The sequence below is a fragment of the Pituophis catenifer genome, unplaced genomic scaffold, assembly GCF_029215685.1.
Source record: "Pituophis catenifer annectens isolate HBS135680 unplaced genomic scaffold, rPitCat1.0.hap2 SCAF_10, whole genome shotgun sequence".
Classification (NCBI taxonomy): domain Eukaryota; kingdom Metazoa; phylum Chordata; class Lepidosauria; order Squamata; family Colubridae; genus Pituophis; species Pituophis catenifer.
In genome coordinates, this window is record NW_027256890.1 from 758,348 (window position 1) to 774,088 (window position 15,741).

The window sequence follows — 15,741 nt, forward strand, 5'->3', positions numbered from 1 at the left end:
TTCAATAATCTAGTATTTTTCAATGTTACCCATTCTTTAATCCACATTAAACTAGCTGCTTGATAGTATAATTCAAAGTTAGGTAAACCAAAACCACCCCTCACTTTAGCATATTGTAACAACTTAATTTTTATTCTTGCCTTTTTCCCTTGCCAAATATATTTCAATATCATTTTATTCAAATCTGTTAAAAAAATCCTTATCCAACTTTATCGGAATTGTCTGAAACAAATACAACATTCTAGGCAAAATATTCATCTTGATGGTTGCAATTCTCCCAATTAAAGATAGTTGCAAGTTTCCCCATTTTTCCAAATCTTGTCCTATCTGTCATTTAACCTTGTTATAATTATTTTCCTTAAGAGAACTATACCTTGTTGTCAATTGTATCCCCCAAAATTTTACCTTATTCATGACCTGCATATTTGAAATCTCCATCAATTCTTCTCTCTGCTTTTTCAACGTATTTTTAGTCATTATCTTTGTCTTTTCTTTATTAATTTTCAAACCAGCTACTTCCCCAAACTCTCCAATGTTTTCTAACAATTTATTTATTGACATTAATGGTTCTTCAATAATAAAGACCAGGTCATCTGCAAAAGCTTGCAACTTATATTCTTCTTTCCGAATTTTCATACCTTTTATCTCTTTTTCTTCTCTAATATTTTTATTTAAAACTTCCAGTGTCAATACAAACAATAGTAGGGATAGTGGACATCCTTGTCTAGTGCCTTTTTCTATTTCAATAAAGTCTGTCAATTCGCCATTTATCATGACCTTAGCCTTTTGTTTGGAATATATAGCTTCAATTGCCGTAAGAATTTCTTTCCAAAGCCCATCTCCTCCATTTGTAGCATCATAAATCGCCAGTTCACATTGTCAAAGGCTTTTTGTGCATCTAAAAATATCAAAGCCATCTGCTTTTCTGGATGGGCTTCATAATGTTCTAAAGTATTCAAAATTATTCTTATGTTGTCTCTAATTTGTCTTTTCGGCAGAAATCCATTTTGATCAGAGTGTATAAAATTATTCAAATATCTCTTAAGCCTTTCTGCCAATATTGTAGCAAAGATTTTATAATCCGCATTTAGCAGGGATATAGGTCTATAGTTTTTGATTAATTATGGGTCTGTCTCTTCTTTGTGGATCAATGTAATATAAGCCTCAATCCATGTTTGGGGTATTTCTCTTTCTGTCATTACTTCATTCATCACCTCCAGCATTGGGATAGATAAAGATTCTTGTAGCATCCTATAATATTCAGCTGGCAGACCATCTGGTCCTGGTGTCTTTCCATTTTTCTGTTTCTTAATTGCCTCAGTCAATTCCATCATCGTTATGTTTCCATCCAACAGCTCCTCAATGTCTTTGGGGATTTGTGGTAGTTTTGCTTTTTGTAAATACCTTGCCACTTTATCCTCCTCTATTATGTCTTTTTTGTACAATTGTGTACAGTATTCCTGTATTATTTCCCCCATCTCTTTATTTCCAAATCTACTCAGTCCTTGATGATCAATTAATTGTATTATTTTTCTCGATTCTCTTTCTTTTTTCAATTTATATACTAACCATGTGCCGGGTTTATTTGCATTTTCAAAATAATTCTGTTTGGCAGCTCTTATTTTTTGAGCTAATTCTTCCTTCTCCAGTAGATCCATTTTGTGCTTTATAATATCCATTTTAATTTTTACATCTTTCTTATTTGGATCCTTCTGGAATTCCTTTTCAAGTCTTTTATGATCATCTGTCAATATTTTAAGGGTTTATCTTTTCTTCAGGTTTCTTTTCCTTGTATAATCAATAATTAGTCCTCTGGCAAAGGCCTTCATTGTGTCCCAATGATTTTGTGTCGATGTTTCTTTCTTGTTTTCCTTGAAGAAAAAATCCAATTCTCGCTTCATTTTCTGTATGAAGTCTTTCTCTTTTAGTATTGTGTTGTTTAAAGTCCATCTAGATCTACCTTTTCGTCCTTTCCAGATAGCAATTACCGGGTTATGGTCCGCCCATAGGTTAGTATCTGTTCAATATTTAAAGTCAATTCCATTGTTGTCCATATCATGTCTAATCTGGACCAAGATAAATGTCTATCAGAGTAGAAAGTATATTCTTTACCTTCCCCATTTCTCTCCCTCCATATATCTTTCAAGTTTATTTCCTCTATCATTTTTAAAAAAGGTCTCGGCAGTACCTTTCTACTATGTTTTGTTGTTTTATGTGTTTTGTAGTCCAATTTTTCATCCACAATTCCATTAAAATCTCCCATGATACAGACATTTTCATAATCCATTTCAATTAACTTATTATGTAGTTTTCTATAAAAGTCACTTTGATTGTTGTTTGGGGCGCAAATTGCAACTAAAAGTAATTTTGTATTGTTGTCAATTAATTCCACCATCAAAATTCTACCTTCTGGATCAGCATATTTCTGTTCTGTTGTTAGTACATTTCTAATATACAGAGCAACTCCTCTTTTTTTGCTTTGTGACAATGATAAAAAAGTTTTTCCAAGTTTTGGTTGAATCAATAGTTGTTCATGTTGCTTTTTAATATGCACTTTCTGTAGGCAAATTATATCAAATTTTAGTTTTTCCAATTTATGAAATACTGTTCTTCTTTTACAGGCCGAATTAAGTCCATTTACGTTTATTGAAATTAATTTCCTTTCTTCCATATTCATACTTTATAAATGGGTTTTGTTGCTCTAGTCGTTCTGGCTTCACGTTGTTCCTTATATTCCATAACTCCTCCAACCGCTCCTTCTGTTGCTTCCAGCGTTATCAATTCCTCTTCAACAGGTTTTATTAAAGCTGATGTTGCTTGTGTTTTGGTTTCCATATCTACCTCTTTCTCTTTAAGAACTTCTTTAATAAAACGCTCTTGCCTTATCAATTGTGTTCAGCCTGTATCTTTGAAATTGCCATGTTAAACCTATTCCTTCTGGAAACAACCATCTGTAATTAATCCCTTTTTGCAATAAAACTTTAGTCAGGAATTGGTATCTTCTTCTTAACTCTCTCACTTTCCTTGGAATTTCTCTCAGAACTATCACTTCTTTCTCTTTGTATTTCAAAACCTTATCACGAGCAGCCGGCAGAATTTGTGTCTTGATTGATTTCTTAGTGAATCTTATATGTACTTCTCTTGGAAGCTTATTACGGATTGCATATCCAGTATAGACTCGATAAATTTCATCGATTCCTTCCATCATCTTTTCTTTGGTTACTTCCAGAGCCTCAGCTAGAATCATATTCATAATCTCCACTAGATCCTCCCCTTTTTCTTCCTCGACATTTTGGAATCTTAAGAAAAATTCTGCTTTATTCATTTCCCAGCCAATTAAGCCAGATGTTCCTTGCTCTACCTCTCGCAACCTGTTCTCAAATTCCTTCATTTTTTCTTCTTTTTGACCTTCTTTTTCCTCTAGTTTAACCAATCTCTCTTCATATTTTGTCACTGTTTGTTGTATGTTGACCACCTTTTCATCTGTTTGTAATAGTTGCTGCTCCATCTATTGTTGTTGCTGTTCCATCATTTGTTGTTGCTGCTCCATCCTTTTTTGTTGCCGTTCCATTCTTTGAAGTGTTTGTAGGATCGTTTGTGTCACTGCTTCTTTATCTTTCTCTTGCTGTAACATTGTCTGGATGGAACGTTGGCCTCCAGATGGTGAGGAGGATGGTGTAGTCACAGCAGCTCCCACCATCGCTACTTTTTTATTCATTTAGTTACAATCCACCTAAACAGTAGAAAGGGAGGGGAAGGAAGGGAACGTAGGAAAAAAAAGAAAAACCAAGGGAAAGAAAAAGCAGTACTTCCTCAAATTCTTCAGGTTTCTCTGAAACCCTAATCCAAAGAGAAGGAGGGGGGGGGAACCAAAAAAACACACACACTCAAAAAAAGAAAAAGAAAAAAACCCCACAAATTTAAAATTCTCTTCCAAGTGAAAGGTCAAAATTGAAATTAAAAAAGAAAAAGAAAGGAAGAAAAAAATATATCAATAAATCTTCAGGCTCTTGAATGCCTTAATCCAATTGAATAGATAGATGTCCCAACTCCAAAATGAAAATAGGAACAAAACAAAACAAAAAGATAACAGGAATAAAAAAAAATTCAGGAAAAAAAGAAAAAGAAAAAAGAGCAAAGAAGAATTTAATAGTCCTTCAAACCCTTTTATATCCAGAGAGCCTGCAGGGCATGATTTTTGCTTAGCCTTCCAAGCCACCCCCTCACACTGGGAATAAGATATTTACTCATAGGGAAAAAAAGGAGGAAAAAAAAATCAAAGCCTTCTAGTGTGTTCCCAGGCTTTGTCAATTTAAATAAAGAGCACCTGTGTAAACAACAGTTCAGTTCAGTAGCTCTTCAATCTCTGTTTTGGCTACAATATTTCTTTTCTTCTACTACTTAGACATAGAAGCAAAGTTTCTTTTCCAGTGGGTGGCAGCACTGTACATTCTCCTGGTTCTCCTATTTTTTAAGGGAAGAAGAAGAAAGGGGGAAAAAAAGTAAAAAAAAGATCTTTCTTTTAAATATTCCAAAAGAGAAAAAAAAGCACCAGTTCAGATGTTCCAACTCAGCAATCCAAACAAATCTAATATCAGCAAATTTCCAAGTTTCAAATATGTCCCAATGCTATTTTCAGTTCAATCCGGTAATCCAAAAAGGAAGCGAATCAATTAAACAATTTTAAGTCTTTTAAACTCTGTATTGGGTACGATAAAAATTAATCCAAAGAAAGGTTCGCCGCTCCTCTTCATTCACCCACCATCACTATCTCAATTATCAATAAGGGTGTTCTTAATATATTGAAAAGAAAAGTAAAAGTTTCTCACCAATCTATTCACTGTCATTCCGCTCTGCCTTCCTGGAGTTGTCACAGCCTCCGCAGCCTATGGCTGCTGCTCCGCCGCTGGAAAAAGGGCTTTTCTGGCTTGTCCAGGGACTAAGTGATGTCCCTGGAGTCCTCAGAATGTGCCCTCCGCTACCACAGTCAAATCGAGACTGTGGGGTCCAGTTCGGACGGTCCAGCAGCCGGGGTTTGGCAGGGTTTCAGGAGCTTCCAAAAACCCCACGCATCTCGCTGTGACGCCAACTTCCAGTTCCTGGTGTAGGCTCTTTTCTTGTCATCTTGTGACAAGAAAATGATGATCCCCTGGTAAGTCAGTGTGGGGGCTCCATGACTATCCCAGTCGAACTAAGGGTGCTTTCATCCGGGGCCCAGGGAAAGATGCTAGCCCTCTTAGACTCTGGATGCACCAGGTGTGTAATCAGCCCTGAGGTGATGGACAAACTGGGGCTGAGACTAAAAACCATGAAAGTGCCCATTGCATTTTGCCAGTTGGATAGGTCAGTAGCGGTGGGGGGGCAGCCGACTTTGTGACCAAACCAATTGAAATGTGGATGGGGGATCATTGAGAGGTCTTGAGTTTTATCATGGCCCCAGACATGGAACAACCTCTTTTGCTTGGACTGCCTTGGCTACAGACATGGAACCCCCAAGTGAACTGGAGGACGGGGTGGTTATGCATCTCCTCCGCCCTCCCCCCCCCAGGGAAGGAAGGGGGCAAACCTTTTTGCATGTCCAAAGCTGCGAAGGAGTGAGCAGCGGTGGCGAGTGAACATATTGCGGGGGAGGAGAAAATCCCTAACGAATATTTGGACCTCAGGGGGGCTTTCAGTGAGAAGGCGTCAGATGTGCTCCCACCCCACCGACCCATTGACTGTGGCATAGAGATCCTTCCAGGGGTGAAGCTCCCTAAACCAAAGATCTATTCCATGACCCCACACGAGCTGGAGGATCTGAGGAACTTTATTGATAAAAACCTAAAAGGGGGCTTCATCCAACTGGTGAGGCCCCAGTTTTGTTTCAGGAGAGGAAAGATGGCTCTCTTCGCTTGTGTGTCGACTATAAGAACCTGAACGCTATTTGCGTGGAAAATGTCTACCCACTACCCCTTATGAAAGACATGCTAGCTCACTTGGCAAAGGGGAAGATCTTCACCAAACTGGATTTGAGAGAGGCTTACTACAAGGTCCAGATTAATCAGGGGGATGAGTGGAAAACTGCTTTCAATTGCCCCTTGGGTTGCTTTCAATTTAGGGCGCTCCCCTTTGGGCTACAGGGACCACCGGCAGTGTTCATGCAATTAATTAATGAGGTGTTACATGAGCATCTTTACAAGGGGGTCCTCAATGACATTCTATCTACACAGAGACCATGGACGAACACGTGAAACTGATGCAGTCCGTTCTGAAAAAACTCAGAGCGGCTGAACTGTATGCTAAATTGTCGAAATGTGAATTCCATCAGAATAAGATTGACTATTTGGGTTACCACATATCTCATGAGGGGATAGAAATGGATCCGGAGAAAGTCCGGGCAGTCCTGGAGTGGGCAACCCCACCCCCCGCCCCAGTACTCGCAAGCAGCTACAAAGCTTCTTGGACTTTGCTAACTTTTATCGGCAGTTTATTCCAACATTTTCCCAGATTGCCTTGCCCATTACCAACCTCCTGAAAACAAAGGGGGAAAGCCAGGCCAAAGCCCAGTAGGCCGCTTGAATGGACCATGGAATGTCAGGCAGCTTTTGAGAAACTAAAGCGATTGTTTGCCGCTGAGCCGGTCCTGAAGCACCCTGACATGGAGCCCCTTTTGTCGTCCAGCGTTCTGCCCCAGCTATGGATCCCAAAGAACTCAGCACACACAAAGTCTGTACAAAACTTAGTTTACTAAAATAACTCAGTCTTTTTCAAACAAAGGCTGTTAATAAACTTTCTTAACAGCCTACAAGAAACCAAAGATAAAGTAATCACAATCTTACTACGGTTGGCAGAAAGCCCAGAAGCAATTTGCAGAGAATCCAGACGCAAAGGAGAGTGAACTAAAGTTGTTCCCTACAAATTGCTTCAGTCAGCGTTCCTCCTTAGATAGGCTAAGGGAGTGGCCAATTAGCCCCAAGCCTTACTCTCGAGTAGAACTCCTCCTTAGGAGCCACTCCTGCCTTTTGGCAGCTCTGCACGCCCATGCATTGAGAAGAGGCTCCTCCTCTTCATCCTCTTCATCCTCTTCACTTAAAGGAGCTTCTGGAGGTTCTGAAGCCCCTGGCTGAATCCCTGCCTCTGGCACCACATCTTCTCCAGCCTCCTCATTGTCTGACTCGAGTCCCAGCTGCACAGGCTGCTGGCGCAGCACCACACCAGCCTCCTCGCTCTCTGAATCAGCTACTAGCTGCATAGGCCGCTGACGGGCCACAACATTCAGGCTGATGCAAGTGATGTAGCTGTCAGAACGGTGTTACTTCAAGCAAATGCTGATGGGTCTCTGCAACCCTGTGCTTACACCTCCCGCAAACTGTCTGAGACTGAACAGAGATGGGCGATTTGGGAGAAGGAAGCTTTTGTTGTCCGCTGGGCCTTGCTAACCTGGAGGCATTTCCTTGAAGGGGCAAAACACCCTTTTGAGGTGTGGACAGACCATAAGTATTTAGAAGCCCTAAAAACCCCTCGGAAATTGTCACCAAAACAGGTCCGGTGGGCACAACATTTCAATCGCTTCAATTTCTCCTTGCGATACCAACTGGGAGGAAAGAACTTTATGGCCGATGCCCTCTCATGACTGCCTCAATACAATGGCGCACGTCTAGAGGTGGTCTGCCCGGTTATCCCTTCAAAGCAGTTGGCAGGTCCTGTTGTTACCAGAGCCCAGGCGAGAGGAGAATCGGACCTACCTACTTGTTTAAGGGAGCAGTTAAAAGAAGCGCTACAAACTGATGACTGGTTCACCTCTCACAGCAACAAGTGTACTGTTCATGATGGTCTCGCATGGATGGGGGACAAGTTGTATGTCCCGGCCAGTCTGAGGGGGGCAGTGCTACAACAGTCCCATGATGCCAAAGTGGCCGGACATTTTGGGTTTGTTAAGACTCTACATTTGGTCAAAAGACAATTTTGGTGGCCTTCCCTAAAGAAAGATATCAAGGCATATTATTATTATTATTATTATTATTATTATTATTATTATTATTATTTATTTATTTATTTATTTATTTATTTATTTATTTATTTATTTTGTATACCGCCCTTCTCCCGAAGGACTCGGGGCAGTGAACAGCCAGCAGATAAAATACAGAAAAATACAAAAATTAAAACAATATTAAACACCAATTAAATTAATTTGGCCCACAGTTAAAACACCCCCATATTAAAAAACCCATAATTTAGCAATTTAAAATTCAAACAATTTTAAAAATATGGTCAGGTCAGCCCAGCTTGATGAAACAAAAATTTATTTTATTTATTTATTTTATTGAATTTCTATACCGCCCTACTCCCGAAGGACTCAGGGCGGTGCACAGCCATGAAGTAAAACACATAAATATACAAAATTTAAAATCGAATAAAACGGATTAAATAAATTTGGCTGAATTAATACCCATTTAAAAATACCCATTTTAAAATCCATTAAAATTTAGAATTTACATTTAAAAGGGAGAAGATTTAGGCGAGGCCAGCTTGATGAAATAAAAGCGTCTTCAACTCGCGGCGGAAGGTGCGCAGATCCGGAATCCTCCGTATCTCTGGGGGGAGCTCGTTCCAGATCGTCGGTGCCCCCACAGAGAAGGCTCTCCCCCTAGGGGCCGACAGCCGACATTGTTTGGCCGACGGCACCTGGAGGAGCCCCTCTCTGTGGGAGCGTACTGGTCGGTGGGAGGCTGATGATGGTAGTAGGCGGTCCCGTAAGTAACCAGGTCCCAAGCCATGGAGCGCTTTAAAGGTGGTAACCAGAACCTTGAAGCGCACCGGGAGCCAGTGCAGCTCGCGCAGGAGAGGTGTTACATGGGAGCTCCATGTTGCTCCCATAACCACCCGCGCGGCCGCACTCTGCGCCAGTTGGAGCCTCCGGGTGCACCTCAAGGGGAGCCCCATGTAGAGAGCATTACAATAGTCCAGACGAGAGGTGACGAGGGCATGAGTGACTGTGCGTAACGAGTCCCGATCTAGAAAGGGACGCAACTGGTGAATCAGGCGAACCTGATGAAAAATCCTCCCGGTCACGGCCGTCAAGTGCTCTTCTAAAGACAGCCGTGAGTCCAGGAGGACGCCCAAGTTACGAGCCCTTTCCGTGGGGGCCAATGATTCGCCCCCAATAGCCAGCGATGGCACCAGCTGACTATATCGGGACGTCGGAAACCACAGCCACTCTTGGATGGGTTGAGCCTGAGCCCGTTTCTCCCCATCCAGATCCGTACGGCCTCCAGGCACTGGGACATCACTTCAAGGGCATCGTTGGGGTGGTCCGGGGTGGAGATGTACAGCTGGGTGTCATCAGCGTACAGATGGTACTTCACCCCGAAACCACGGATGATCTCGCCCAGCGGCTTTACATAAATGTTGAACAGAAGGGGCGAGAGAACCGATCCCTGCGGCACCCCACATATAAGGGGCCTTGGGGTCGATCTCTGCCCCCCTGTCAACACAGACTGCGACCGGTCAGAGAGAAAGGAGGAGAACCACCGTAAAACGGTGCCTCCCACCCCCAACCCTTCCAGCCGGTGCAGCATGATACCATGGTCGATGGTATCAAAAGCCGCTGAGAGGTCTAACAGGACCAGGACAGAGGAACAACCCCTGTCCCGAGCCCTCCAGAGATCATCAACCAACGCGACCAATGCCGTTTCCGTGCTGTACCCAGGCCTGAAGCCCGACTGGAACGGATCTAGATACGACGCTTCATCCAGGTACTGGGGTAGCTGTCGCGCAACCACACTCTCAACAACCTTCGCAACGAAGCAAAGGTTGGAGACTGGACGATAATTAGCCAATACTGCCGGGTCCAGGGAAGGCTTCTTGAGGAGAGGCCTTACCACCGCCTCTTTCAAGGCGACGGGAAAGACACCCTCACCCAACGAAGCATTTATAATCCCCTGGAGCCAGCCTCGCGTCACCTCCCAGGAAGCCAGCACTAACCAGGAGGGACACGGGTCCAACAAACATGTGGTCGCGTTCAATCTACCCAGAATCCTGTCCACGTCATCTGGGGTCACAGGATCAAACTCATCCCAGATAACAGTCTCAAGACCTGTCTCCGTCACCCTCGCTGGATCTATCCCGTCGGAGTCCAGACCTGCCCGAATCTGAGTGATTTTGTCATACAGATACTGAACAAAATCCTCGGCTCTTCCCTCCAAGGGGTCCTCCCGCGCTTCCTGGTGGAGCAGGGAGCGGGTCACCCTAAACAGGGTGGCCGGGCGATTATCTGATGACGCAATAAGAGCAGTAAAGTGAGTACACTTTGCTGCTTTTATCGCCACTAGGTAACTCCTAATATGAGATCTTACCAGTGTTCGGTCAGATTCAGAAAGACTAGCCCTCCAACAGCTCTCTAGGCGTCTTTTCCGGCGCTTCATCTCCCTCAGCTCCTCGGTGAACCAAGGAGCCAGGCGAGATCGGTGCCGGGTCAGAGGCCGCAAAGGCACGATTCGATCCAGGGCTCCAGCCGCCGCCCTATCCCAGGCGGCCACTAGGTCCCCAGATGAGGCGTGAGCCAGAACCTCCGGGATTGGCCCAAGCTCCATCTGGAACCTATCAGGTTCCATCAGGCGCCTGGGGCGGTACCATCTTACCGGTTCCGCCTCCCTGCGGTGGGGTGCTGCGGTTCGAAGGTCAAGGCGAAGGAGCGAGTGATCTGACCATGACAAGGGCTCGATGACTATATCCCCTATCTCGAGATCACTCAACCACTGTCCAGAGACAAAAACCAAGTCCAGTGTGTTTCCCCCGGTGTGCGTAGGGCCATGAATTAGTTGGGTCAGGTCCATGGCCGTCATGGAAGCCATGAACTCCCGAGCCACCTCAGATGCCTCACCCACGGATGGCAGGTTGAAATCCCCCATGACCATAAGTCTGGGGGTATCAACCGCCACCGCGGCAATAACGTTGAGTAGCTCGGGCAGGGCTGCCACCACGTGGCAGGGAGCCAGGTACGTGATCAGCAAACCCATCTGAACCCCGTGGCCCCACTTCACAAGGAGGGACTCACAACCAGCTGTCTGAGGTACAGTGGTCTCCCTTAAATGTCTTTAAGGCACGGCAGAAAGTGCGCAGATCCGGGATCCGCCGTATCTCCGGGGGCAACTCGTTCCAGAGGGTCAGTGCCCGCACAGAGAAGGCTCTCCCCCTGAGGGCCGCCAGCCAAAATTGTTTGGCCGTCAGAACCCTGAGGAGCCCCTCTCTGTGGGAGCGTACTGGTCGGTGGGAGGCTACTGGCGGCAGAAGGCGGTCTTGTAAATACCCGGGCCCTAAGCCATGGAGCGCTCTAAAGGTGGTAACCAATACCTTGAAGCGCACCCGGAAGACCACTGGGAGCCAGTGCAGTTCACGCAGGAGAGGTGTTACATGGGAGTGTTGAGTCACCCCCATCACCACCCACGCGGCCGCATTCTGGACCAGTTGGAGCCTCCGGGTGTTCCTCAAGGGGAGCCCCATATAAAGAGCATTACAGTAGTTCAAGTGGGACGTGACGAGGGCATGAGTGACCGTGCGTAAGGCATCCTGATCCAGAAAGGGACACAACTGGGGGATCAGGCGAACCTGATAAAAAGCCCCCCTGGCCACAGCCATCATATGCTCTTCCAAAGACAGCCATGTATCCAGGAGGACACCCAAGTTGTGAGCCCTCTCTGTGGGGGCCAACGACTCGCCCCCAAAAGTCAGTGATGGCACCAGCTGACTATATCGGGACGTCGGAAACCACAGCCACTCGGTCTTGGATGGGTTGAGCCTGAGCCTGTTTCTCCCCATCCAGATCCGCACGGCCTCCAGGCACCGGGACATCACATCAAGGGCATCATTGGGGTGGTCCGGGGTGGAGATGTACAGCTGAGTATCATCAGCATACAGATGACACTTCACCCCGAAACCACGGATGATCTCACCCAGCGGCTTCACATAAATGTTGAACAGAAGGGGCGAGAGAACCGACCCTTGCAATACCCCACACACAAGGTGCCTCGAGGTCGATCTCTGCCCCCCTGTCAACACGAACTGCGACCAGTCAGAGAGGAAGGCCACCGAGAGATCTAATAGGACCAGGACAGAGAAACAACCCCTGTCCCGAGCCCTCCAGAGATCATCCACCAATGCGACAATGCCGTTTCCGTGCATTGTTGTTGCTAGCTGCCATGTGCTTCGGCTAGGGAAGCCACCCAGGCTACTCCAGACTGTGGCCAGACCAAGGGCTCCGTGGAAGAAGATATCCAGGGACTTTATTGTCGAACTACCTGAAAGTAATGAAAATACAGTCATTTGGGAGATTACAGACTTGTTCTCCAAACAAGTGCACTTTGTACCCTGTTCAAAAATTCCCTCAGTGAGGACATTGGATAAATTGTTTATTCAACAATGTCTATAGGTTATACAGGGTTCCAGAACGAATTATTTCTGATAAAGGGGTTCAATTCACCTCCCCCTTTTGGAGGGAATTTCTGAAATTGTTAGGTTCTGCCCAAGGGCTAAGCTCCACCCACCATCCTCAGACTAATGGGGGTTGCAAAAGAGCTAATTCGGTGTTGGAACAATACCTCAGGTGTTATGTAAAAGCAAGATAACTGGACAGATTTACTACCGTTTGAAGAGGTGGCTTATAATAATTCCATACATAGAAGTACTGGGTTTACACCATTCAAAGTGGTCAGGACTTTGTGCCTATCCCGGAGTTACCACAGGAAAAGCCTCAAATTCCATCCTTTGTAGAATGGATTGAACAGCTACAGGTCACCTGGCCTGTAGCACGTAAGGCGTTAGATGAGGTTCATAGAGCCCATAAGAAACAGGCGGATAAGAAAAGGGCTATGCCAAGGAATTACCAAGTTGGTGATAGGGTTGTCCTCTCCACTAAGTACTTACAAACTACCCAAAAGTTGGAAAAACTTGGCCCCAAATACGTTGGACCGTTTCCCATTGTGCGAATTGTAAACCCGGTCACAGTACAGTTGGAGCTACCCAAAACTCTCCGGAGAATCCACCCGGTGTTCCATGTAAGTTTGCTGAAACCTGTACATGCCTCCTTGATTCGACTTGACCTCCCCTCGGGTCCCACTTCTCATTGAAGGGGAGCAACATTTTGAGGTCAAAGAAATCCTTGATTCCAGGAAACATAGGGGTAGAGTACAGTACTTGGTGGCCTGGAAACATTTCCCTTCCTCTCAATCGGAATGGGTGAATGAGCAAGATGTTAAGGCTCCTAAACTTTTACAAAAATTTCACAGTAAATACCCTTAACAAGTTGGGATTTATACATATTATATGTATGTTGGATATTTTATCATTTGCTTCTATTCTGTCTATTTCCATTGTTTCTTTTTTAAGGACTAACGTCTCTTCTGCAGGAGGGCCGAATGTCAGCCTCATGATGCTTGCTTGCTTTAGGCTGCCATTGTAACAGGAGAGGGGAGGTTTTATAGGTATTTGGGAGGGGGGAAGGGAGCTGGTGGAGATGTCTCGAAAGAGGGAGGAAAATTCTCGCTGTCTTTTTAGCAGCTGCAGAGAGAGCTGATAACTGCCAAGATCAACCGTTCCGGCATACCAGGTAGATGGGGCCGCCTAAAGAAGTGCCCCACATGACACCTTGGGGAGATGTGGATTGGACATTTGCCTTGGGACTGTGGGGGGAGGGATTTGGGGGATACTTTCAATATGTAATTTTCACGCCTCTTGCCTCAGACTTTGCTTTTCTTTCGCTGCATTCAGTTCATACTCAGTAAAAGTACCTTTCTCTACAAACATGGGGTTTTTCTTTCTTGAGCTTTGAACGGAGGCAAGCCTGACACTGAGGTTTGGGCTGCAGATAAGAAAAAGATAAAATCACAATGTTTGTATCACAGTTTGGTTCAAGTGGGGAAGGGCCCTAAATGGCTACACTAGCCAGTGGTCTTCCCAGCAGTCTCACTTTTCCAAAATGTCTCTCGTATGAAGTTGCACAAAAGTCCACTAATTACAGATATATAATCCAAGATTTTCTTTCCAGAAAAAGGGGCAGAGAAGAGTTAGCTGCTGACAGTTTTGAAGGCCATCTCTGTTGGACACTATGGCAGCTTTAAGGTTCAGATCTGCTCCTGGTCTGCAGCCTCTCCTGGGGCTTCAAGTTGAGAGGGAGACACCATGCACCTCCTTTCTGAAAAGTATTGCCTCCTAGGAGGATTGAAAGATTCACTCTTTTTTCCTATCATTGTTTAGGTGGCACCTTGACATTGGAGGACCTCAAGAATTATCATGTTGAACTGATGAAACCTGTGAATATGTCACTGGACAAATATACCATATTCTCAGCCCCAAGGCCAGCAGCTGGAGCAGTCCTTTTCTTCATTCTCAATGTCCTAAAAGGTAAATGAGCAAAAGCTCTTGATTAACCAAGGCAGGGCCCCAGCTGGGGAAGAATCACAGTTGGCTTCTGGGTGGTGAGATTCTGGTGATACCAGATTAGGAAATGTTCTTCCTGGAGAACTAGCTTGGAAAGCCTTAGTAAGACCACACCTAGAATATTGCATCCAGTTTTGATCACCATATTATAAAAAAGATGTTGAAACTCTAGAAAGAGTGCAGAGAAGAGCAACCAAGATGATGAGGGGACTGGAGAATAAAACATACGATGAACGGTTGCGGGAACTGGGCCTGGCTAGTCTAGTGAAGAGAAGGACCAGGGGAGACAGGATAGCAGTCTTCCAATACTTGAGGGGCTCCCACAGAGAGGAGAGGGTCAAGCTATTTTCCAAAGCACCTGAAGGCCAGACAAGGAATAATAATGGATGGAAACTGACCAAGGAGAAATTCAACCTAGAAATAAGGAGAAATTTTCTGACAGTGAGAACAATCAGCCAATGGAACAGAAGTTGCCTTCAGAAGTTGTGGGAGCTTCACCACTGGAAGCTTTCAAGAAGAGACTGGGCTGCCATCTGTCAGAAATGGTGTAGGGTCTCCTGCTTGGCGGTGGGGTTGGACTGGATGACCTACAAGGTCCCTTTCAGCTCTGTTATTCTAGTCTAATCTAGTCTAAATTCACCATCAGTGACCAGTCCTTAGCTGTTCTAGGGGGTTGACAATAAAATAATAGGGTCCATTGCAACTTATTCCACAAGTCAAGCACCAGCCTGAACTCTTCTGCAAGAGGCTTTGAGCCTTCCCAGAGAGGGCTGCCCTTCCTCCTAGAACAGGGTTTCTCCACCTTTAAGACATGTGGACCAATGGTGGGTTTCAAAAGTTTTAACTACTGGCTCTGTGGGCGTGGCTTGGTGGGCGTGGCAGGGGAAGGATACTGTAAAATCTCCATTCCCACCCCACTCCAGGGGAAGGATACTGTAAAATCTCCATTCCCAGCCCACTCCAGGGGAAGGATACTGTAAAATCCCCATTTCCTCCCAATCAGCTGGGACTCAGGAGGCAGAGAATAGATGGGGGCAGGGCCAGTCAGAATTTTTACTACCGGTTCTCCGAACTACTCAAAATTTCCACTGCCGGTTCTCCCAAACTGCTCAAAGCCTGCTGAAACCCACCTCTGATGTGGACCCAACTCCCTGGGTGGGGAATTCTGGGAGTTGAAGTCCACACCCCTTACAGTTGCCAAGGTGAAGAAACTCTGTCCTTGGGATTTGGTCAAGGCTTAGCTTCCTCACCCAGGAACCCAGAATTCTACCTGTCCAGAGCTGAGCAGGATGGGAGCTGCATCTGGGTCATTACTGGCATTAACAGGAC

The 15,741-nt window shown here is 45.1% G+C and overlaps 1 protein-coding gene across 2 annotated transcripts in view; it reads left to right on the plus strand.

Annotated features, from left to right (window-relative positions):
* The window catches only part of GGT5 (gamma-glutamyltransferase 5), a 49,759-nt gene that overhangs the window by 20,178 nt on the left and 13,840 nt on the right, over window positions 1-15,741 (plus strand). For both annotated transcript variants that reach the window (XR_011600805.1, XM_070950300.1), the window contains exon 6: window positions 14,230-14,376. Coding sequence is in view for 1 of the 2 variants with exons in the window: in XM_070950300.1 (XP_070806401.1) it covers window positions 14,230-14,376 (147 nt within the window). In the remaining variant the exon portion in view is untranslated. The remainder of the gene's footprint in view (window positions 1-14,229; window positions 14,377-15,741) is intronic.